The 24,167-nt window shown below is 47.7% G+C and overlaps 1 protein-coding gene across 1 annotated transcript in view; it reads left to right on the forward strand.

Moving 5' to 3' along the window:
* Window positions 1-18,244, forward strand: part of LOC133347165 (fermitin family homolog 2-like) — a 28,119-nt gene extending 9,875 nt beyond the window's left edge. The window contains exons 3-15 of the mRNA XM_061559202.1: window positions 3,089-3,322; window positions 4,853-4,977; window positions 5,646-5,857; window positions 6,606-6,708; window positions 7,975-8,082; window positions 9,259-9,390; window positions 10,297-10,346; window positions 11,185-11,309; window positions 11,963-12,069; window positions 13,064-13,288; window positions 14,318-14,442; window positions 15,721-15,862; window positions 16,679-18,244. Of these exons, the coding sequence (XP_061415186.1) occupies window positions 3,089-3,322; window positions 4,853-4,977; window positions 5,646-5,857; window positions 6,606-6,708; window positions 7,975-8,082; window positions 9,259-9,390; window positions 10,297-10,346; window positions 11,185-11,309; window positions 11,963-12,069; window positions 13,064-13,288; window positions 14,318-14,442; window positions 15,721-15,862; window positions 16,679-16,852 (1,862 nt within the window). The 3' untranslated portion in view covers window positions 16,853-18,244. The remainder of the gene's footprint in view (window positions 1-3,088; window positions 3,323-4,852; window positions 4,978-5,645; window positions 5,858-6,605; window positions 6,709-7,974; window positions 8,083-9,258; window positions 9,391-10,296; window positions 10,347-11,184; window positions 11,310-11,962; window positions 12,070-13,063; window positions 13,289-14,317; window positions 14,443-15,720; window positions 15,863-16,678) is intronic.
* The last annotated feature ends 5,923 nt before the right edge of the window (window positions 18,245-24,167 follow it).

Below are 24,167 nucleotides of genomic sequence, written 5' to 3' on the forward strand. Positions count from 1 at the left end.
ATGTCATGCGGTAGTTGATACAGCTTTTGGGTATTTTATGAATGCACTTCTGCATTTACAAAAGTCCCCATTTCTGCTTCAAATCTCAACAACCTCTGCCACGTTTAACAAACGTACCGACCCAGCTTTTAGAAGTGAGTCTCGCTATGGTTACTGTTTGTCCCAGTTTTTGCTTTTCGAAAGCCTATTGAGAAGCAAAGTATCTTCTTCCCTTGTGGAAAGTGCTCCACGGTGGAATGTCGAGTAACCAGCCCACAGCTATAATAACCAACGGCAACATTTGACATTTCAAGACTGGGGGACTGGTTTTGTTTCTGTTGCAGTATAATGCACCGCACGGCAAACCTCTACGTCTGTGGAAGTTGCTCTCCGTGGCGTTGGACACAGTTAAATGTAACGCCATGCGGAAGATGGCGAGGTTAGCATTGGTCAATTGCACTTTGTACTGTACGAGACAGACCCCGTGAAATTGCACGGTTCAGTCCCACACTTCCCCAACAAAGACTCAATGTGTGCCTCTCGCGTTACCCAGATGTGTCTTCGTTTCACAAACTTGCCTTTTCAATCCATAGGTCAAAATTCAATGTCTGCACTCCTTCAAAGGAGGCGGCGTAGCCAAACTACGCGAACTCTTCTCTTCTAAAGCTCTCTCGTCGTGGAAAACAGACCTCGACATTAGCATTGAGCCACTGAACGTGTTGCTGCAGGTGGAGCCCTCAATCCACTGCACGAGAAAAACGACTCAAGCGCTGTGACTGGCCAACCTGACTCACAGACAAATGAAATGTTTTTTTATGATAACATAGATGCACTTAAAGTGCAATGGGTGCATTTAAATATGACTCATTTATTGTATTCATAATTGTACTCAACGAGCATTGCTTTTCAGTTTCATTCTGTTTCTAGGCATTAGTCAATACAATTCGCTAAAGTATGACTAACTTCCTGAGTGGGATAAAAAAAATGTAAGTAGGTTAAATGTAGGAGCCAGCCACCAACTAAACCAAGTATCGTTTTCACCTCGGGCTGACTCAACATTTGTAATTGTAGTCATATAGCAGTAACAACCATACTACGCAAAATACTACAACAAACGAAGCACCCTTAATTCCACAATTTAAGTGTGAATTAACCAATTTTTGTCCGTGAAAAAAGATTAGGCCACTGCGTGCCAACGCCACGGTCCAAATTTGTAAAATTACTCGCAGATTACTTAAAGCGGAAAACACACAGCAATTCCCGCCTCCTACTGCGACAACTCAACAGGACACCTGCCTGAAAAGGGCGTCGAGGCTGCACGAGGCTTTCCTGAAATAAACAATGTCCTTGTACATTTCAGTTCCGAGCGTTCCCAGGCTGTGCGGACACAACACATAGGTGCTGGAGAGTGCGGTGGAGGGCATGGGAGGAGCGGTGTTGTGGTTACGGCTGTTGCTCAAGAAGGCGGCCTTATCACCCCTCGCGCAGATGGCCATAACAGGAAGCGAAGCCGAGCCCAACCGACCGCACACACACGTGGCCGCCCACTGAGGAGGGCCTGCTCGCATCACACATGGCAGGGTGGTGGTGGTGGGGGGGCCCTCCTCTCCACGCCTGCAGGGTGCGTGCAGCCTGGCACGGTTAGCGCTTTAACCGAGGAGGCACCGACTGCGAGCTGCAAGCTTGGCCACGATTTTACACTATGAGACATCTCCTTTACCAGTGGCAAAATATAGTAGTAGGTTTTTTCCCTTTAAACTGGTACAAAACTGACACCTTTATAAGTCAGTTTTGTACCAGTTTAAAGGGTAAAAACCTACTTACTATACCTTGGCCACGCTGTCGTTCGCTCCATCGCCTAGGCTCGTTCGCGTGGCTTTCGAGCGACGCGTGACCGTGGCTCCGCGCTAACCGGTCATTTGTGCCGGAGAAAAATGTGCGCCATGGACATGAAACGCGTTGTGACGATTGTCCACCGTTATTCACTGTTATGGGGAGATTTACTCTGATGAGCTGAATTTCCGCTCTTTTCTTCAAGGAAATGATGGCGAGTTTCCACCAGAATAGTAAACATGAAAGTAGTCACACGAGGTGAAGGCTCAGCCCTGCAATTGCTGGCTCGTAGCAATGCTAGCGGATGAGCCTCCACTCGATGGCGCTCCAGAGAGCCTCCTCTAGAGTGTACTTGGCCTACTCTTCCACATTGGCCACACGTTAACTCCCACCAGACGCGACATGCCGATCGACTGTGTTGTACCCATTTACACTACTGGGTGGATAGAGGCAGGCGGATTTAACAAACTTGCACTCGTGTTGCAAATGCCGTGCCGGGAGATCGAACCGGTGACCTCTGCGTTTGGAAGCCCAACGTGCCAAACATCACTGCGCGACAGCCTCTTAGCATGAAAGGAATTCAACACATGGTTCCAGATCAACGAATTAGTGCTTGTAAATTGATTGGACTTAATATCATTTCGCCAACGTACAGTGCCCGTTTAATGTGTAAAGTACAGTATTGTGGATACTGTAATGGGTGACATCGATCACAAAAAAGTTTAAATCTAATCAGATGCATCGTGCTAACACAATACCATTGGGCCAACATTGTTCTGGTTCCAACCACGTACCAATGTTGGCCCACAGTTTGAACCGTTGAGTCGCCGTTGTTTCCAAGAATGACCAAAAAAACTTCCAAACGAATGACGTATGTATGTTGAACTTCTTTCACACCGTACGTAGCCAACTGTGTCTAATTCGAGTTGCAGGGGAAGGACAACAAACTAAACACAAAAAAGCAGTTATAAAGAAATTAGTTTTCAACCTAGACGACTTAAAAGTCCGTAAGCTCCGGTGGCTTCCTAATATCGGAAGGAAAGAGCGTTCCAGACGGCCGCAGAAGCGCACGCCAGAGGTCGCAACCAGGTACCCGATACCCGTACCCTACCCGATACCCGGGTGCCCGTACCCGGCCGGGTAAGGGTACCCGTTTGCGACCCTGGTGCGGCCGGGTACAGGTAAGGAATCAAAACCCGTTTGCGACCTCTGGCGCACGCTGAAAAGGCGACATTCATATTCATGGTGACGACCCGCACCCCTCTCCCATGCGCAGACGAGCAGAGGGACTGGTCGGACCACGCCCTCTGGTGGGAACATCGCAAGCTGTGGCTGCTCAAGCACCCGTGGACGCTGGACAAGTACGGTGTGCAGGCTGACGCCGTGCTCGTGTTCACGCCGCAGCACAAGCTGCTGCGCCTGCAGCTGCCCAGCAGCAAGCGCGTGCGCGTCACCGTCAGCTTCTCCGACCCCGTGTTCCGCGCCGTCGCCGATGTCTGCCGCACGTGCAGTGAGTGGCGTCGCCCGCTCGCTCGCTCACCCGCTCATCCGCTGATCTGCGCGCTCGCCCACACGCGCTCGGTTGTTCGCCTGCGTCCTCTGCTGTCTACTCTCCTGCTTGTTCACCCACACACTCACCTGCTTCACTACTCGCTCGCTCACCTGCTCATCCACTTGCTTGCCTACCGAGCTACCTGTTTGCTCCCCTACCCAAGCGCTTAGCTGCTTGCCTGCCCGTGCGGCTATCAATTCTTGGTAATGTGATTGGCACAAACTAGAATGTCACGCTTCGGCTACTTACAGTGGATAAAACTGTGCAAAGGAGACACAATACAAGTAGGATGGTAAAAACGAGGCACGCATGAATGTATTCTGAAATCGAACCACAACCCTGTATCGTGAATCATGACAATTTAGCTGGCCAGGTCACCTCGGATCAGGCTTAATGTGCCGGGATGGGTCTACGGTTGATTTGACACCATGGTGGTTTGTAAGCCACTCCGATGTGCGAGGGCAGAGTTCCCTAAAGAAAACAGCCTTCCACATTGTCTATGACTGCCCCCTTTACGACAGCAGCGAGAAGATGGAATACAAAGTTTGATTAAACAAGATGACATTGAGAGGTTTGGACATCGGACGGTGAAAGCAAATGCAGGAAGAAGATTAACTCGCTGGGGAAGAGGGGGGAGGGGTGACTCATTGGATGATTCGCGATGAGCATCACGTGCGTCATCACAGTTCAGAATCAGAATTTTTATTTAGACTGGAGGAATCCGATGAGTTATGAAGCTCTTTTTCACAGATGTCCAGTAGGGGCAGGTCAGAAAGTTTCAACAATAAACGATACAAAAAAACATGATAGGTGTGCAAACAGTGGCGGCTCCTGCAAAATCTCTCAGGGGGGGCAAATGTCTGGATGATTGATAAGGATAAGGTCCACCCATGCAATGGATAAATTAACAGCTTAAGCATGTAAAGGCAACTTCACTTCTTTAATATTAATGAAAAATAAAGTGACTCTTACAATACATCTTGTTTGTTTCTATACTCACTATTAAAACAAACCACTCAAGTTTATTTTATTAAAGATTCCACTAGGTGGCGACAAATTATATTGTTGGATGAAACGTGCTTACGTATGATGACGTTAGCACGTATGATGACGTAAGCACGTTAGTGCATGCCCTCCCGGAAGCCATAGAGAATGAAATCGCCCAAAAAGAGGCGGTACTCCACAGAACGTGACATGACGCTGATTGGACTATATCCAGAGGCACAGTGGCGGCTAGCGTGACTCTGTGGTTGAATGACATTGGTGGTGCGTCGCCCAATCGCCCTAATGAAGAAACCGCCCCTGTGTGCAAAGTATAGGAAAGGTAAGCAAATCACAAAACCCACTGAGCTGTTAGGTTCTTTTTCAGAAGCGACCTGGCCACAAATGATAGCTCTACAAAGTGGCTTATCGTGTGGACACTCATAGCAGCCACATAATCTAAATAGCGCACGTTTGCCTTGCCCTCTGTGCCCCCTTCCCCTGCAGACATCCGGCACCCAGAGGAGCTGTCTCTGCTCCGCAAACCGGACAACCCAACCAAGAAGAAAAAGAAGAAGGACAAAGAGACGACGGACGACTTCCTGGAGCCACTCATCCAGGCCAGCGGCAAAGGTGGGGCGTGCCGTGCGGCATGTGCCGTGTGGCCTCTGCGTGGTAGCCTTGACCGCCCAGGTCACTGCCCTGTCCTCCTCTGCCTCCGCAGACGTGCAGTCGCACATGGACATCGGGCAGAAGTTTACAGCGAACCATCCGATTGATTACGTACGCAACCGACTTGGCCTTGTGGCAAGAATGGTCAGCCCAAATCTGTTCGTGGGTTGGTTTCATTCGGCTCGTCGTCCTCCCCGAGGAGACGATCAAATGAGCGCCGCGTTGCGCCACAGCGGGTTTGCCCGTAGGATGGAGTGCTCGCCGACATCCGTGTAACTTTCACTGATGACTGTGGACTGACGACGAGATGCCCACTGCCTCGATGCTCGTTTGGAGGGAGACTTATAATGTTGACATCACGCAGAGCACCCCTTGATAGAACCGTTCTCGAAGAAGAGTCTTGAACCTCGGTGAGGCTTTTATGGGTATAGAGGCGTAAATAAATTTCAAGTAAATAACTCGCTCCTAATTCACACCAGTTACTTGTGGACTGTGAAATACACAACCACGCTTCAGCAAATGTTGCCTTTCCCTTCATACACCGAGTAGCGCCCGTTTCCTCCTCCCCACCTGCACCATCAGCCCACAGCCGTGTAACAACATCTCCCCTACGCCCACCCCCCAGCAGGGCACGCAGGGCCTGTACAGCAAGACGATGACACCCATGTACGACACGAAGGACGGCACGCCGCTGGCCAGCACCGTGCAGTGGTTCGGCAGCGACGGGCTGACGGACGGGGGCCTCTCCGTGCTGGCCACGAGCGAGGCGGCGCCGGCCGACGTTCTGGCGCGACGCTACCGCCAAGAATCGCTCACCGACAAGGCCCGCATCAACGGCGGGTGAGCCAGCGTCGTGAGAGGGACACAAACACCCCCCCCCCCCGTAGCGTCTGCAGGGGGAGGGGGGGAAGGTGACTGGTGACTGGAGGGGGCTCAGCCAACCAATCCCTAAATTCTTCCTTAGTAAAGTCAAACAAATGTTTTTGCAAAAATGAGCACGGTTAAGCGACGGACGTCGCAGCCTTTGGTCGTACACACAGTGGGTTTAGAGCCAGAGCAGAATGCACAAGAGGCAAATGCCGATGGTATTGCTACTCAGATTTTTGTGTTTGTTGTCCTTCCTCCGCACCTCCAAATTGGCACGGTTGGCTACGTAGCGTGCGAAAGAAGTTCAGCATACATGCACACATACTCATTCTGTTCAGCGTTTTTAACACTTGTCTAACGTTTTTTTTATTACGCTAACCGGGTAGGGTTTTGGTGTGCACCCCTCTTTAGACACGGTCTCTCTTAAGTGCGTTCACTTTGGGGGAGGGGGAAACCCAAGAGAATGTGTGACCTCTGCTCGCGGGCGCGACATCGTTCGCGTGAGGCTCAGGAACGTGCGACGGTGGGGATCGCGCCCACCTCAGTCGCACGTGGGAAATTGCCCAATGCCAGGCGGCCTCGCGTTGTCCTATCAGGTGGTTGCTCACGAGTTGCCAATGAACAGCGGTGCATGTGCAGAATTTTCCTGCCTCGTCGCCACCGCGTACATAAACTGGCCACACGGGATGGCGCGAGTGATGAGACCCGTTGCCGGTTGCAGATGGCTGGACTCCTCGCGCTCCCTCATGGAGCAGGGCGTGAAGGAGAAGGACTCGTTACTGCTCAGATACAAATACTTCTGCTTCTTCGACATAAATCCGAAGGTGCGTTGGGTCCGGGATTTCTTTATAAATTACTTCAGAAATGTATTTGTCTCTTTTTTTAAAGAGGGTTGTCGAGACGGGCGGCTCAAGAGGTCAGTGCACTGAGCTGGCACCGCTGAAACCCTGGGTTAGAATCCAGGCAATCGTCAGTGATTAAACCGGGCTCTCGTGTGTAGTGAGTTCATGGTCTCGGCACGGTCAACAATGAATGTACATAAACGATAGTTATAGCTCTGCAAATAATTTAGATGCGTTCTAGCCCTGAGAATTGAAAATATTGATTCGATCGTGATTCAACAAACGTTACTGTGTAGCAGGGCAGGTGGAAAAGTGCTGCTCCCTCGTCTGGTGAAAATACTCCCATTGAAGGCATCTGCGAAGTAGTTCTGTGTTGTCTGCTTCTGCGGGCTATTCTGTAACATGGGGGGTGGGGGGGGGATACACTGCTTTGCGAAAGTTCTGAATGGATTCTTTGTCTCATGACGTGACACTGAAAGGACAATTGGCATGAAATTGTGGAAAAATACAAAAAAAGCGTAAAAAAAAGTTACAATTTTAATCTACGTGCAAGAAGTGAGAACTATTTCCCAACGTTGTAAATAAAATGGAAGTAATTGCGCAAAAATAGAATGAGATAATAAAATACAATCAATGAAGCATAGCGATTTAAATTTTATAACAGAGCAAATTTTTCATAGTTGTTTTAGGCATGCAGTTTCATAACAGAGTTTATCCATCTACTGCAGTTTACTTCGCATCAATTAAAATGGGGTTACCCGACTTCCACTCCTGGCTACCCAACACAGCAGGCTTTCCCATGCTTCCAATCTTCTCCGTTTAAATATACGTAAAGTCATTACCTCCGACACAATTTCCCATGTGGCTTACATGCAAGATTGAGCTCGTGCGTGTGGACGTGTGCATGCCTACCCAACGTGGTTAGGGAGCGCCGATTCAATCTGGGCAGCATTCTCTGCATCACATGGGGCATGTTCAACACAATCTAGGCAGAAGTGTAGGCACTTTGTTTACGGGAATTGCCATCATCATGTTTGCCTTGTCCGTTTGAGGCGGTGGAAGTACAACATACGCGTCCGCTGTGAGTCTGAATGTGCCTGCCTGCCCTCCCGACTGCCCTACCGGCTCCTCCCAACATCCCCTTCCTCCTGCTTCTCTCGTCTGCCCTCCCGACTGCCCCTCTCGACTGCCTGCTCCGCATTGTCCCTCCCGATCGCATGGCCTCACGCCCCCTGCTGCGATCCACAGTACGACGCCATCCGGATCAACCAGCTGTATGAGCAGGCACGCTGGGGTATCCTCCTGGAGAAGGTGGACTGCACGGAGGAGGAGATGATGATGTTCGCCGCCCTGCAGGTACGATCGGCCGCCTCGCCGCTCCGTGCGTGCCGCACCCCGCATGCTAACACCATATTTCTGTTACATTGGCGAGCTCGTTGGCCGCCCGCGTTTTTGGCCGATGCAGCTCGGATTGATGCCTCCGAGGTACAAGAAATTGGGACGGTTTGCAGAACGCGCCCAGCTTCGAAAGAGGCCGTGTTAGTTTGTTCGGTCCAGCGAATTGAAATGTAAAGAGTTATTCAGGTAGGATTCATGTACGATAGTCTACAGAGAAGTCATTTCTGGTAAAAAAAAAAAGACATTGCAGCACAAGTCCAGTGAACTGTATTCAATGCCGGGCCATGGACCCCCAGTGGCAAAAGCCACCTCGATCCAGTCAGTTGATGCTAACTAAACTAATCATCTGGTAACGTAAAATCAACATTTGCAGTTTAGTTTCAGGAGGTTGTGGGTTCGATCCCAACCCTGATGCCTGTATATTTGGAGTTTGCATGATCTTCCCGTGGTCAAGTGGATTTTTATCTGGGTCCTCCAGATTTTCCCTCCACATTTAGAAATGTGTGTGTAGAGTATTTGGCTGCTAAACATTTCCACGTGATAAGCCAACTTCGTTGAGCTGTCATTTGCAGCCGGGTCGCTTCTGAAAAATAGCTATATAGCTCAGTGGGCCTTGCCTGGTAAAGTAAAAATTAACCCGTAAAAACAAAGTTTTTCACTATAAATCCTTTATATGCGTGGCGGCTAGAGTCCTCTCATCCTCTGGCTTGAGATGGCTGCCACCTATGGGTCAGATGATTGTCTGCAGTATTAAACAATTGGTAATTAAATATGTAATTTGTTTTCCCTAAACAGTGTAAAATTTTGGAAAAAAAATTTCACGAACATTAATTGTCTCGCACAACGAGTCTGTGTGCAAAATGCCAGCTCGATTGGATCACGGGAAGTGGGTTAAAAAACGACCGAAAGATTTGCACGATCGTAAGCAAGCAAGCAAGCACGCAAGTGAACTTAATATAAAGGATTTAAAAATAGTTTAGTTTTTAGACAAGGGCAGCCGGGCATGCTCGGTCCTGGCCACGCCACCATCTCGTGTGCCGCGCAAGCCTGAACAGGTGCTCACTAACAATGCTCGCTGGCAGCCCACGAGGCTAACTGTGGGGAGCGGGGGCGTTTCTCTTCCCTGGGTAACAGTACCATATCAGCAAGCTGTCTGCGTCACCGGAGATTCGCAAGGTGGAGAGTGAACCGGATGTGGATGCGGTGGATTCAGCCCTCAGTGACCTCGAAGTGGCTTTGGAGGTCAACAACCCAAGCATTCCCCTGGTAACCAGCTCTATTGTGTCATTAGACAATAAAGGTGCGTCTTCCTCTTGGTTCTTTCGGTAAAGTCACGTAGAAGGGAAGTAATAAAATAATATTATTTTATATTATACTATTTTATTTTATATGTTTTATTTTTATTATTTTATTACTTCCCTTCTACATGACTTTACCGAAAGAACCAAGAAGATGAATCCCTACAGTCACGAAAGCTTTAAATCGAAATGTGCGTCTGTCTGTTATAAAAGTAACATGTTATAATTTTTCGTCGATCAGACTTATGGGTCTTTCGGACCATTGTTTTCCGGCAGGGGTTTAAGTGGGAAAACCTTGGGCTGGTTTCAACTGTCAAAGTCTCATCAGCAGTCAGGCCTAGTTAAAGTTAAAACAATGTTGTTAGTTTGCCAAGTGTCACAGATAAGAGTTATCCACCAACACCATCTCTCTTGAATGATTGTCTCCTTGGTTCGGTTCTACACAAGTAAATTCTGAACCTGTTTTGACATTCAGTGTTTCATCATCAGAGTCGGGCTCGCTTGCACCAATGCTGGTGAACTGCCAGATATTTATAGGCAAGAACCCTCTCTGTTGAATACGGGTCCGGGATTTTCTTGTGCTGAACCAATACTGCTGAAATCACGCATGCCCAGAAGACGAAAATGTTCAACCGGTGCATATAACTCACGGACATAGATTATAATAGATTGAATAATAAGTGTAGCTGATGGGATCTGTAAAGAAATACCAACATTTGTTATGTGGAGAGACAGATATGGGAATGGGGTAGATTGCCTGATTCTTTTGTTACTTATATTCTCCATTATAATGCAAATGTTTATGTTGCGACTACTATTGAGTGCAGGTCGTGTGCTCCCTGAAGTTGAACTTTTTTGTTGCGTGTGTTTGCAGGGAGATTTAACCTCCATCCCACAGCTCGATGATTACATCAAGGTGTTCAAGTAAGTGTATGGGTGTACATGGGTGTTCAAGTAAGTGCATGGGTGTACATGGGTGTTCAAGTAAGTGCATGGGTGTACATGGGTGTTCAAGTAAGTGCATGGGGCCCACGACAACATTTTCATGCCCGGGTTCTGCCGTATCCAGCACACTTCTAAGTTATTCAGCACCTACGATTTGCATCGTTGGCTTACGTACGGTGCGAAAGAAGTTCAATATACATGTGACTGACTAAATGCATTGTTCTGAGTGGTCTTAGTACAATGCATTACATGCTTCTGCTTTTTTATATTTAAAACTACGCCAAAAAACGTTGCCGCTTTACTTCTCAAGACAAGAAGTGGGGCAAGTGATTTAAATAAAATTTTCTTTGTGAGACATTTCAACACGAGGAAGGAAATTAGTCATCATCAGTGTGAAATTTCCACATCGTGACAATGGACTTAAATACACGCAGACCCATGATATGATGGGAAACTAATCGTTTTGTATACAGCTCAATTTCCAATTTGCCGCCAAAGAAACAACACTCGCCTTGTCATAAGGGCCCTGGATTGCAACGCTTGGCCATCTCCACAAATTAGTGGCATGTGGGAGGCAATCCACCGCGCGAGGGCATAACTCTGAAAGCGCCACTCAGAGTCTACTGCCAGTGGCAGGCTTGCACCCCAAGCCTATAGCATCTGGTATTCCCAGACAGTCACCCATCCAAGTACTAACCAGGCTCAAGCCTGCTGCGTTTATAAAATCTGACGAAAATGAGCCCACTCAGGGCGATTTGGCCCCAAGTAAATGAGTGAAGGGCCCAGTAAAAACCCCAACCATATGTTGTGTTTCAAGGCCCAAGAGGTTGACGCTGAAGGGCTACAAGCTCTACTGGTGCGTCTTCAAGGACACCTGCATCACCTGCTACAAGAACAAGGAGGACAGCGCGGGGGTTCCTCTGCAGACCATGAACCTCAAGGGTACGAGGAGTCGGCAGCCGAGCCTCATGCAGCTCCCATTCCCAACACGTTCCGCTCTGAAAGAACCAGTGCCATTTGGCTTCGATGCCATTCCTGGCACGACTGTTGTTTATGTAAAAAAAAATTATTTTTCCCTGAGTGGAGCGGGGATGCAGCGATTGGTGCACTGCGCTATGAATCCGGCGACCCGCTTACGATTCCGAGCCACGGCTGTCGGTGGCGAGTGATATCTGACCTGATCCTTGCCTCCCTCACTGATAAAGCTGCACTGACCAGCGTGGTGAAGTGTGGTCAAAAACCACGATGACTGACACTGAATGGGGAGACCATCACCCAGCAGTGAATTGATAAAAGGCTCCAAATTATTGAATTGTATTCTCCCTTTAATCTCTAAATCCACCCCGCTCCTCCACCAATTACATAACATCAGAACATGATATTCATGGCTTGCACTGTTATTAAATATAGCTGTCCATTATGTTTCTCACTTGAGTGCTAAAGTTTGACTTTGAGCTCGAGGCAATGTCACTTAATCTCAAGCATCCGAGAATGATAAGGAGCCTCATCATGAGTGGCACTATTTCTGCACGTTGCCACTTAGCCATCGTCAACTCCAAAACAATGATTGTTTCCTTATTTTTTTCCTCCCCAAGGCTGTGAGGTTGCACCCGATGTCAACATCTCTGGACAGAGGTTCAACATCAAACTGATGATCCCGGTTCCCGAAGGCATGAATGAAATCTGGCTGCGCTGTGACAATGTAACGTTTGACCACCGCTAAGTACTCAACACACGCACTCACTCACTTCGGTCGTTTGCTGTTACTGAGCCTGTCAATCATTGACGCTGGTACATCGTGGGTTGGACTCGATGTATACGCCCTCTGAAATCTGCTATTTAAACAAAAGGGGAAATAAAGTGAGGTTGAAATGCAGAACACAAACATTCCCGCAGCCCCCCCCCCGCAGCCCCCCCCCCCCCCCGAGTTACTATTATAACCCCATGACCTTCCAACGAAAATGCACGTGATAGTGTACAGCTTGGGGGAGGAATTCATCCAGCAGTGGATCTACAAAGGGCTTCTCAATTTTTATTATTATTATCACTAAGTAAACTGTATGTGAAGAGGATCAGTGGTTCATTGACAGCAGGTTCTTCACCAGTGTAAAAGTATTGTCTTATACAACCGATATGCTGTCATTAAAATGTCCACAACTGCTGAAAAGAATACATTATTGATGGTGAGACACAGCTGAAAAACACGGCAGGAACATGTACCAAGGGCAACTGCTGAAGTCTGACCAAAATCAAAACGATGACACTAAGACAACGAGAGCAGGATGGTTTGCCTTTGATAAGCCAAATATGGTTGTGAAAAGCAACATGCTAATATGCCCGTAGACGAAAATGTTCAACCGGTGCATATAACTCACGAACATAGATTATAATAGATTGAATAATAAGTGTAGCTTTTAGGGGCATAACGATGCATGAACCAATATAATAATTCACCCCGCAACACATCCGTCAAAATGCATAATGGATTAATGTGACCCCTAAAGCCACTGCTCTCTTCATCTGTGTAAAGTAAAAACAAATATTAGATTCTTAAATCGAGTCCAGCCTGAATCGTGATAAGTAATTTAATCAGAAGGGGGGGACAGGATAGGGGGCAGATCGTTACGCCACTGCCATTGTCTAACTGTGTCGCTCGCAACGAAACGTTCTGAAACTTCCCCGCCCGGCGCGTGCAGGAGGAGCAGTACGGCCGCTGGATGGCGGCGTGCCGCCTTGCCTCCAAGGGCAAGACGATGGCGGACAGCTCGTACCACGGCGAGGTGGACAGCATCCTGTCCTTCCTCCGCATGAAGCAGATCAGCCCCGACGTCCAGATCTCCAGCCAGAGCATCAGCGCCGCCGACATGACGCCCGAGTGCTTCGTGTCGCCGCGCTACGCCAAGAAGATCAAGACGAAGCAGGTGGGGGCCCGGAGCGGGAGACGGATGGCGAGAGCTGTATGTTCCCCACCGCTGGCTTATGACGATGATGATAATAATATCAATGTTGCAATTCATAACGTGCGCAGTCATCATGGGACCTCCTTTGCCAGTACCAAAATACACCTTTTGCAAGGAATCATGCTTATATTAACCACAATACTTGCAGTCAAATGCAAACAAAAAACAATACTCCGATAATGTATGCATTGTCTTTGAAACTGATTGGTCCACACCAGAGACCGCTTTCTTTGGAGCCTAGTCTCATATGGTGTTCGACCTTTTGGCGTCATTGTTTTTTGTTTGCATTTGACTGCAAGTATTGTGGTTAATGTAAGCATGATTCCTTGCAAAAGGTGTCAGTTTTGTTGCAAGAAAAAAGGGGAAAACCCCTATTAGTTAACGTGCGCAGTGTTTCACAGACGTAATACAACATCAAGTTGTAACAAGCCGCCGCGGCACGGTATTCGCTCGCTCGCTCTCGCAGAGAGAGAACGACTCACGAGTGGCGCGAGGAGGAACCGCAGACGAGCGGGAAGGCAGCCACGCGATGCGCTGCTGCCAACTATTGCCCAAACTCGACGGTCCTCTGTATATTGAATGACCGCGACTCTGAGCCAAGCTCAGTGTCACTCGAGGGTCAGGCGAAAGAAGCGGGGCCTTTGAGTATCTCTTAAAGTCGGTGCAGATTGAACGCCGCCGCTGCTGCTGCTGCTTTGAATGTGCAGCAGCAGCAGCAGAACGACGATGATGATGACGACGACGATGAATGGCCGTGTTCCAGACGGCAGGGGCAGCCACGGAGAAGCAATGGCTGGCAGTGACGGTCCTGCCCCTTGGTGTTGAGAGGAGGAGGTTGCGAGTCGCATTGCTGCAGAGGGTTCCTCTATGAGCCCGTGCAGTGCGGGGTGACGGGAGCGGAGAGAGTGACGGTTGAACGTGAGCTGGCTGTGCTGTGGTGGTGCTCACGCTGTGCCTCTGTTCCTTGCCCCCCCCCCTCCCCCCACCAAGCTTGCCGCTCGCATCATGGAGGCTCATCAGAACGTGGCCAACCTGGCCTTAGTGGAGGCCAAGATGAAGTTCATCCAGGCATGGCAATCGCTGCCCGATTTTGGCATCGCTCACTTTGTCGTGAGGTTAGTGGATGCTATATTTTGCAACAGATTGTTGGGGCGAGTGCTGTTTGTGAGCACCTATAAAGACCGGCACGGCACACGAGGGGGGCAGGTGGCCAGCACCACGCCCGTCCGCCTTTGTCTCGTCTCCCCAGTGGCGACATTTACACATCATTTGAGGCTGAGTCGACCTAGATGATACAGGCAGATAATCACCTTCCGCTCCCAGCCCCCGAGCCCACCGAGGTCACCTCGACCTGCCGAGGCTCATGACCTTCCCCAGCATGCCCAATGCTTGGCCAGGACGCGGAATTTGGAGTTATTTTTTGTTGCATTATGAAGATTTCACTGTAAATTAACTGGTTCAGGTGTGAATTCCCCATCTCTGCTGCATTAAATGAATCGATCAACTATGAGAATTCAGGTTCCTTTTGCCTCATTTAGTTGTAATTTATTTTGTTATCCTAAAGGTAACGTCGTTTACAAAAATTGTGACGGATCCTCACATGTACAAATAGATGTGTGTATTTTGAGTAATATTATTATTTCCAGAGGTAAATTAATCGTTATAGGCCCCGTATAAGCACTCGCAGATTCGTTTCTGTATATTCTTTAAAATGTTTTTGAACAGTGTTGCCAATGAGACTTGCTCTGTGGCATAGGCATGGCTGGTATGGACCTTGGTGCAAGGAATAAATGCAGCTCTCTGTCCAATTTCCACCCCCCCCTCCCCATCCTCTTCAGCCCAGCACTTCCTGGCCCATGAGCCCCGGTGCAGACACACACCGCATGCAACGCACGATAAACTACGCATTAGACAAGCTGTGAGAGTAGTCTGTTTTCCTACAACGCGTGTTATCAGAACCCGAATTGGATATGATGCGATGAATGTATTGGGGAACACATTTTTTTCTTAACGCGGACGCGAATTGGCTATAATGCGATTTGGTGAACAGAACTACAGTCGCGAGAGTAGGAATAAGCGGTTGTACGGCTGCCTCGGCGTAGCATCACACACAAGGCGGTATGCTGCTGGATGTTTCCAGATGCTACCCACGCATCTCAGTCTTTGTTCAGCCTGCATACGCATCTCACAGCGTCATCGCGGACTGTGCTTTACCCTATATTTATATTATTATAACGTGATTTCTCCATAACGCAGTGCTCTTCAGGAACGCAACTGTATGCATGTTAAGCTAATAATAACAATGAGAAACCCAGCTTTGTTATAACACGTAGCCATCTGCAGACATCCTGTACGTGGTCCTTTACGATCGGAGCGTGCTCGACTTGTGGCAGGTTCCGTGGCAGCAAGAAGGATGACGCCCTGGGCATCGCGTACAACCGCATCATTCGGCAGGACGTGAACACGGGCGAAGCCATCAAAACCTGGCGCTTCAACAACATGAAGCAGTGGAACGTCAACTGGGAGGTCAAGCAGGTGCGCGCAAATACAGCAGCCTCCTCAACACGTAGACTTTCGCGGCCAATGTTATTATTGTGGGTCGACTGGACATCTGTGAAAAGTAGCTTTATAGCTCATCAAATTCTTCCAGTATACACACATGTTCTGCATAAGTATAATGTGTGTCGTACACCCTCCTCCACCCCACAAAGCCAATTAATAAAGGTGTCACGTGATGAACAAACGTGCCGAGGTTTACTACTGCTTTAAGCACCACGAGTGTTTCGGAGAGTGATCTCACAACATTTAACAATTGGTTTCGACGTTTCACTGATGGTTACATACAGCATCATCAGGCAATTGAAGATACAAATATCGGGTGGAGGTGGGTGCACAACACAGATTGTACTTGCGCGTATCTGACCCCAACATTTATTGTGACCTAAAGCAGTCTCCTGACGTTCTATCACTCAGGGGGCAACGTTTTAGAGTAATAATTTATACATGGATGAGTGATGTGCCACGATTGCACGGGTAAGCCACCCAAAGCCTCACGTACTCCCACACGTGATACATAATCAGCTGGAATAATGGCAGGCTTTATGGGATGCCAGAGGTAACAGCTGCATATGAATTGCACAGCATTTGCTTAAAGCATAATCTACTCTCATACGATGTAGGACATATAACGTGGCCATTAAACCATTCTTCAAAAGTTATTATATACTCGCGATGTCACATGCCAACAGATAACAAAACGCCACTTCTTCATCGTCTTAAGATGACTGTTTTTGTAACTGGCTGTCCGTTGTGCTCGTGCGTTTCCCCGCTCGCCGCGTCTTCGCGCGCCAGGTGATCATCGAGTTTGACGAGGAGGTGAAGATCGGCTTCAACTGCATCAGCGCCGACTGCAAGGTGGTGCACGAGTACATCGGGGGCTACATCTTCATGTCGACGCGCTCCAAGGAGCAGGACGACAATCTGGACGAAGAGCTCTTCCACAAGCTGACCGGCGGCTGGGAGTGAACTCCAGCGCAGGGGCGACACCTCCGTTGCAATCCCCTCCAAAGCCACACAGAGACCGGCGCAGCCGAGGAGGGGCACGTGGGGGCTGCTTCGTTTCACACCCCTATCCATTTACCCGACTCTGGCAGCAAGAGCACCCGAGACTTTGTTGCTCAATGCAAGAGAAAGTTCGCAAACAAAGCCCAGGCCAACTCCACCTTAATTCCAGCAAAGGTTACTTGTCAAATGTCTGCAATGTGTGCATCCTCGTCACGTCTTAAAAGGCAATGTTGTATTACCTCTGCAATTTGGTGCCGCTGCCTTCGATATTCTGGTGGCAGTTCAACTTTAAGCCAGTGTGAGTGTCTGATCTCACATCACTGTTCCAATCCTTGCCTCTTGTTGCCACCATCCAGTGTATAGTTTCTGTACACCCACTGGCTGCCCAGTTGTATGTACATATGTTGAACTTCTTTCGCACTGTACGTAGCCAACCGTGATAATAGGAAATGAGTTTTTAATCTAAATTTAAAAGTGCATAACTCCAGTGGCTTCCTAATATCGGAAGGAAGAGCGTTTAAGACGGCCGCAAAAGTGCATCTGAAAGTGCACGATGCGGTGGCTGTCTTTCTTCCATGGCCAGCCAAAAACTGGCCAGTTGATATTCGCCTGTTTACCCTTGTGCTCAAGCGAGTTATTTTCCCAGCGCATTCTTCTACAGACATTTGACTCCGAACGTGGTCACGCCGGTCAGCCCACTGGATCTCAATCGCTGTGTAAACTTTGCCCACACATGGGGGTGAAGGCTGCTGGAGTGCAACGTCTTGTGATTGCGTGTTTCGCTTCGGCACACACGATCAACCGACTGTATCACGCATATATGTAAGAGCATATATTTTTACCGCATCCGGAGAAGCATTTTGAACGCCACGCTTGATTCTGAAAGCATAAATGGCAGCTTTGATCTTGACCAAAAACGTGGTGTTTGTGACAAATCTGGGAAGACAATTCTAAATTGAAGAATCTGCAAGAAACCGGCGATGTTGAATGCGTCATGCCTGTCTTTGTAATGTTGCATTTTTATTGCGATCGTCTTGAGCAGTAGCCCAGTAAATATGCAACGTTGGCCCTACTTCGGCATGTGCTTGGATCAACATTGCCACCAGCATTTCATGTTTAATTGCAAGATACCTTTTAGTCAATGGTGTATCACAAACAGTATTTGTGAATCTGTAGCAAGGCCTATGCAGTAGATCAAATCTGATCGAGATGTTGCCATAAAATAAATTGCAGGTGCTCACGTGAATCCAACTGTTACTTTTTAGGACATCAGCATTTGTCGAAATGTTTCTTTTTTACTATTTCCTTTTTTTATTGGTATGAAAGTGTTTACAATAAAATATCTGAAAATTACACTTTTAAGTTTAATTTACCTTATTTATGCATCACATTAACAGCATTCATACTTTTAGCATTATACTTAACATACCAGTATTTTAATAATTTGAATTGTCAATGATGTCGAAATACAGGATATTAATTTTCCTCATGTTCACTTGATAAAACTGTACAAGCTAATTGACGTCATTTAATTTAAAGCGCATACTAAAAGCACGTGCAGTTACGTTAAAATCATTAAGCACATAAGGCCTCTTATCCACGGCACTATTACCAGCAACACCAATTATGTCGGAGAGCTGTAGGGCCTGCAAAAAACCCCTATAATCTGCCGCCCTATTTCAACCTATTACACTATGTAACAAAAATTGTGTTCCTGGGTAGTAAGTGTTATTTCGTAATTGCTTATGCCTAAAAAGTATAGAACATGGCTATTATTCCCCACAAACTTTGCTTTTATGACCAGGACAGTGATATTTTGAAATGCACCTATTTCCAATGAGAAAACGGGAGAATTTGTCTCTTTTCGGTTACATAAAGTCTAAAAAAACAACATATGAATCAAAATTAACATGTATTTATAGTAAAGTAATACAAAAATGACTACAAAAGATTTAGGAAAGTTTTTCTAGATTTACAATTATACTGTAAATCACTTTCACGAATCAGTCCCCAAATGAAGTCTCCCATCATGTTCTCGTTATACTGTCCTTGGTAGCGCCGTCCAAAGTCCAGTATATCCTGATGGAAGTGCTCGCCTTGCTCCTCCGAGTACGCTCCCATGTTCTCCTTGAATTTATCAAGATGAGCATCAAGGATATGGACTTTGAGGGACATCCTACAGCCCATTGTGCCGTAGTTCTTCACCAGTCTCAACCAGCTCCACATAGTTTTCGACCTTGTGATTGCCCAGGAAGCCACGAACCACTGCGGCAAAGCTGTTCCAAGCCGCTTTCTCCTTACTAGAGAGCTTCTTGGGGAATTCATTGCACTCCAGGATCTTCTTTATCTGTGGTCTGACGAAGACACCGGCTTTGACCTTTTTGTTAATACGTGCCAGGGACTCTATTAGATGATAAAACAATATTCTTAGGTTTTTTCGGTAAAGTCACGTAGGTAAAACATCAAAATTAATGAAAATAAAATAAAACAAAAATCACGACGTTTCGGAGGCAACACAAGTCTCCGTCATCAGGTGGGACCGTCACAGCCGAATTAGCTGCATCAAGTGAGGCAATGATTCAAGATGTAATCCCTTATAAGCAAGTTGAAGGGGGGAGGAGAGGGGGGGGGGTCATCAGAATGTGGTAGCCAATGAATGGAAACGTATCGGGAGGGAGGGGGGCAGGGCTCAAAGACAGCACGGAGTGCTCAACACATGCGGCAGAGAGGGGGAGGGGAGGCCTGATACACATGAAAGACAAAAGAACGAAAATGCCCATGTTTATACCAATTGGTATAAACTTTCATGTGTATCAGGCCTCCCCTCCCCCTCTCTGCCCCATGTGTTGAGCACTCCGTGCTGTCTTTGAGCCCTGCCCCCCTCCCTCCCGATACGTTTCCATTCATTGGCTACCACATTCTGATGACCCCCCCCCCTCTCCTCCCCCCTTCAACTTGCTTATAAGGGATTACATCTTGAATCATTGCCTCACTTGATGCAGCTAATTCGGCTGTGACGGTCCCACCTGATGACGGAGACTTGTGTTGCCTCCGAAACGTCGTGATTTTTGTTTTATTTTATTTTCATTAATTTTGATGTTTTACCTACGTGACTTTACCGAAAAAAACTAAGAATATGAATCCTTTCAGTCACGAAAGCTTCAAATCAAGATAAGACAATAGTCTGAGTCCATAATTGGCAATAAGTAACGGCAAAGCAGTTATAAGTGACTCAAAATTGTGCACAGTTGCGTATACAGTACACGACTTCCCTGAAGGCATTCACCTTCAGCGAGCGCGATGCCGATCACACGACGCGGTTCGAATTCGACCCTCGATCGATGGCTGCGCCATCGCCGCACACGCGTCGAATAAAAGGCAAGGGACAAGTCCTTACTTACTAACAACTCCTCTATCATTTTTCATTGCTGGAGGGGTTGCCCCCCCTTAGTGAAAATCCTGGCTCCGCTATTACTTGTAGACCTCGCACATCTTAGCAGATGCTTCCACAGAGTACTTTTTCGCTCTTGTTTTGATAAATTGGCCGCAAACATCCCAAAATGCACCTGCCGGATGCTTGCAGCTTCTTGATGCCATCTCATGCATATTTCACTGACAATGCCCAGATTTTAGTTAAAATGGGCTATTGAATGGTGCATTGGATGCCTTCACATCAATTACATTCTACAATGTAGTTTAATTAGCGGTCATTGAACACGAACAAGATTGCATCAGCCATCCGTGCTAAGCACAGTTCTAGCATTGCAGTTTGGAGCTAAAGTCCACTGCAGAGTAATACACGATGCAAGGTTAAACATGACTTGGAGGTGTGTGTGTGTGTGTTTCAAAAATCCCGTTGCTCATCCGGCTTTAAAACGGTAAGCGAGAGGCAGTTAAGTTTGGTAATAAATCAAGGTGGCAGTGAACTTCACGCAGCATAAACAAAGGATCCATTAAGGCAGCATCCGGAAATAAACGCATTCCCAGAGTATCTCCGCGTTTCACCCCCTCCGCCAATCCGAGGTCCAAGGATCTGACCCTTATCAGAAGGGTCCACAAGGTCTTCCCTTCTGGGGTTGCCGTGGTAATTGAGTTGTGATCCGACAAATCGTTTCAAACCCCGGCTTGAAGGGTAAAAAAACACAAAGTGAAATAACCACGACAGCTCACGCTTACATAAAACGTTATCGATGTTTGCTTTCATTGCAATTCATGGCCACTCACCTTGGAAAATCAACACAAGGTACGCACCCCTCTACGACTCATTTTACATTGGGCCCTCTGCTGGAATGAACAGCCCAGCAAACCCGAAGCGATTATCACGGGAGGCCCCTGCAGACTGAAGAAACCATTCCAGACTCCATTGTACCCTGGCAGAATCCGTTTTTGTTCGGTTTGGGCAATAAACATTGATACATCGGGCAACGTTGATGTTTGTTTGCTTTTCCATGTTGTGTTTCTCACGCCCAAATAAAAAGGCCAGCCCGGTCCCTCGCCAAACTAAACAACGTTTATTTTATGTTACCAGGTAAAGGCCCACAGAGCCACAGTATATGGCTATTTTTCAGAAGTGACCTGGCCACAAACGAAGTGGCTTATCACGTGGAAATGTATAGCAGCCAAATACTCTAATCGCAAATGTCTACATGTGGAGGGGAAAATCGGAGGGCGCGGATAAAAAAGAAATCCACACAACCACGCAAACTGCAAATGATACAAGTGGCAGGGGTCGGGTACGAACCCACAACCTCTGAGTTATACTGGGCGAGAAAAAGTTAAGATTTCGTCACCACGGCGCTCAACCTTGGCTCGTGTGTGTCCGTATCGGAAAAGCCTTGGCCAACGCGGCTTTTATCTAAAGCGTGTTTCGACTCTACGCGGTTTGACACTGCTAAGATTAAAATCAAGGAATGTTGGCCACGACGATAAGAATTAATTCAACAATCGGAGCAATTGCCACGCTGATATTCGCCCTTCGCGGTGTTCAATGTAGCGCAGGGCTCGGAGCGGCATGCGGCTCTTCGCTGACTGCTTCGTGACGTGCTGTGTGTTACAGGTATTCACGTGGGCAATTTTGGAAAAATATTGAGTTTTGTCCCGAATTCGAAAAAGAAATGGCTCTTCTTCTTCTCGTTAACTTTGGCTACCCATGCGTCGAGTGTAGGTAGGTAGGGTGGTTAGCAGATGGTCTCCCGACGTTCGAATCTGACGCTACACTTTTTGGGATGTACAGAGAATGAGAATGAGCGACCTGGTTGGTGACAAAAAAAAGTTGTGGATGTGAAGGAGGCGCTCAAAAGGACCCCGCCCCCTGGCTGTGTTCGTTCTCTGCAATCGTGAAGTCGTTAAAATACAACAAAACCTGTATTATGGATGATATTGGTCGCGAAAGCCGACGTGTTCAAGCGAAGTCGTCTGTTGCTGCTGTTTGCTCACTCACCGCGGATGAAAATAGCCGGGCAACTGGCTGCACGGGATCATCCGTGTAACAGATAAAATACACTTCAAACGAATGGTCGGTTCGTGGAATAAGCGGAGGAAAGACGCGAAATGTTCATTGTTGCGTTACGCAAATCATCCTTGTGACCACGAGGGGGCATCGTCTTAGGACTCCCCATTTAAAAAAAATCAACCTTTCCGTGAAACATCAAACGGCGTGGGGATGCCCTCAACATCCAGCAGTGGATCGAAAAAGGGCTCTGCGTGCATCAGAACCATGATTTATACTGCAGGAATCCGGCATCCTGTCACAGCATCCAGGGCCACCCTGATGACACACACTCTATTGCGCCTGGCAAATTAGGAAATAAAAAAACTTTTAAAAATGTATAAAAAAATCCCGCAAATTCCAAACCAATGATTTCCACCCGACTGGCAGACTGACGCCCCAGGTCACTCTTGCGAACGAGATTCATGCTGGTCTCTCACTTCGCTTTAAAACAAAAACAATATTTAACCTGAACTGAAAACGCCAACCCTTAAACACATACTTGTCCAGATCCTCCTCGTTGTACAGCACTCTACAACAAACATCGCCGTGAAGCCCAATACAGCACGCTCATCGTATCGCTGAGTACATTTGGTGCATGAACCTTGAATCGGCTGTTCACGATGAACACCCTGAACCCAGTCCAGCCCATTACAGGAAATTGAGTCACCACGCCATTACATCACTCTGACCCCATTAGTCAACCCACAGCCACATCGCCATGACCCCCCCCCCCCCACACACACATACAGAACTCATTCACCCACACGAGCATCCACATCACCACGTGGATCATAGTGTGGGTGACTGATCCCATTAGTGCCCCTGTTATACACACACCATTAACCCATATGAGTAACACGAAGCGATGATTTGCGACCCTTTGTCAATACGCTGCTGTGTGAATGTCTCATGCCGTGACAGTCTTGGGCACACTTGGCTAGACAGTGGAGGCTGGTCCCAGGACCGGCTCAAGATACTTGCCACTCATCATATTGAGCCGTGGGCGAGAATTAAACTCAATCCACCGGGTTCATAAGGGCCGTCCATAAATGACGTCACGCACCTAGGGGGGGAGGGAGGGTCAAACATTTGTGACGATGTATGACGAGGGGGGGGGGGGTGTTTGAGAAACGTGACGTCACATCAAAATGCGCAACTTTAAATAAATATAAACACGTTCTACTTAATTAAATAGACTTTTAAATAAATGTTTTCTCCCACGACATCAGAGTGCAGCGCCACATTAAATACGCACTACAATGACAATAGTTTAAAGCGATTTGAAGCAGGTTTTATTTGGGGACGGGGGGGGGGGCAGAGCTTTGTGACGTCATTTTTGAGGGGGGGGGTCTGACTTTTTGTGACGCCGTGTGACGAGGGGGGGGGGGTCAAAAATCGTCCAAAATCGTGTGACGTCACTTATGGACGGCCCTATAATGCAGTGCGGATAGTCAAATCGCCACCGCTCCCCCAAATCCCATCCTGTACGCACACCCGATTACACGCGATGTCACAAGACAAAAATTGCCCATCTAATATGTAACATACTGTTGGGGCAAGTGCTGTTCGCGAGGACCTACAAAGGCCGGCACGGTGCACGATGGCGTGGGCAAGCAACACCACACCCTTGATGTGTACACACTGCACCCAGTGCTCATATAAGGCTGAGTCAACTTAGGAGATGCCCTCCGTGTATCAACAAGCACCATTCGTCACGAAGTGGCGCCTGGTGCCAGGCTATGTGCACTTTTTGGACAAAATGAAGTGTTGAATGCTCGCTGGCAG

Source organism: Lethenteron reissneri, chromosome 25 (assembly GCF_015708825.2).
Source record: "Lethenteron reissneri isolate LAM-NWPU_2019-01 chromosome 25, ASM1570882v1, whole genome shotgun sequence".
Lineage (NCBI taxonomy): Eukaryota > Metazoa > Chordata > Hyperoartia > Petromyzontiformes > Petromyzontidae > Lethenteron > Lethenteron reissneri.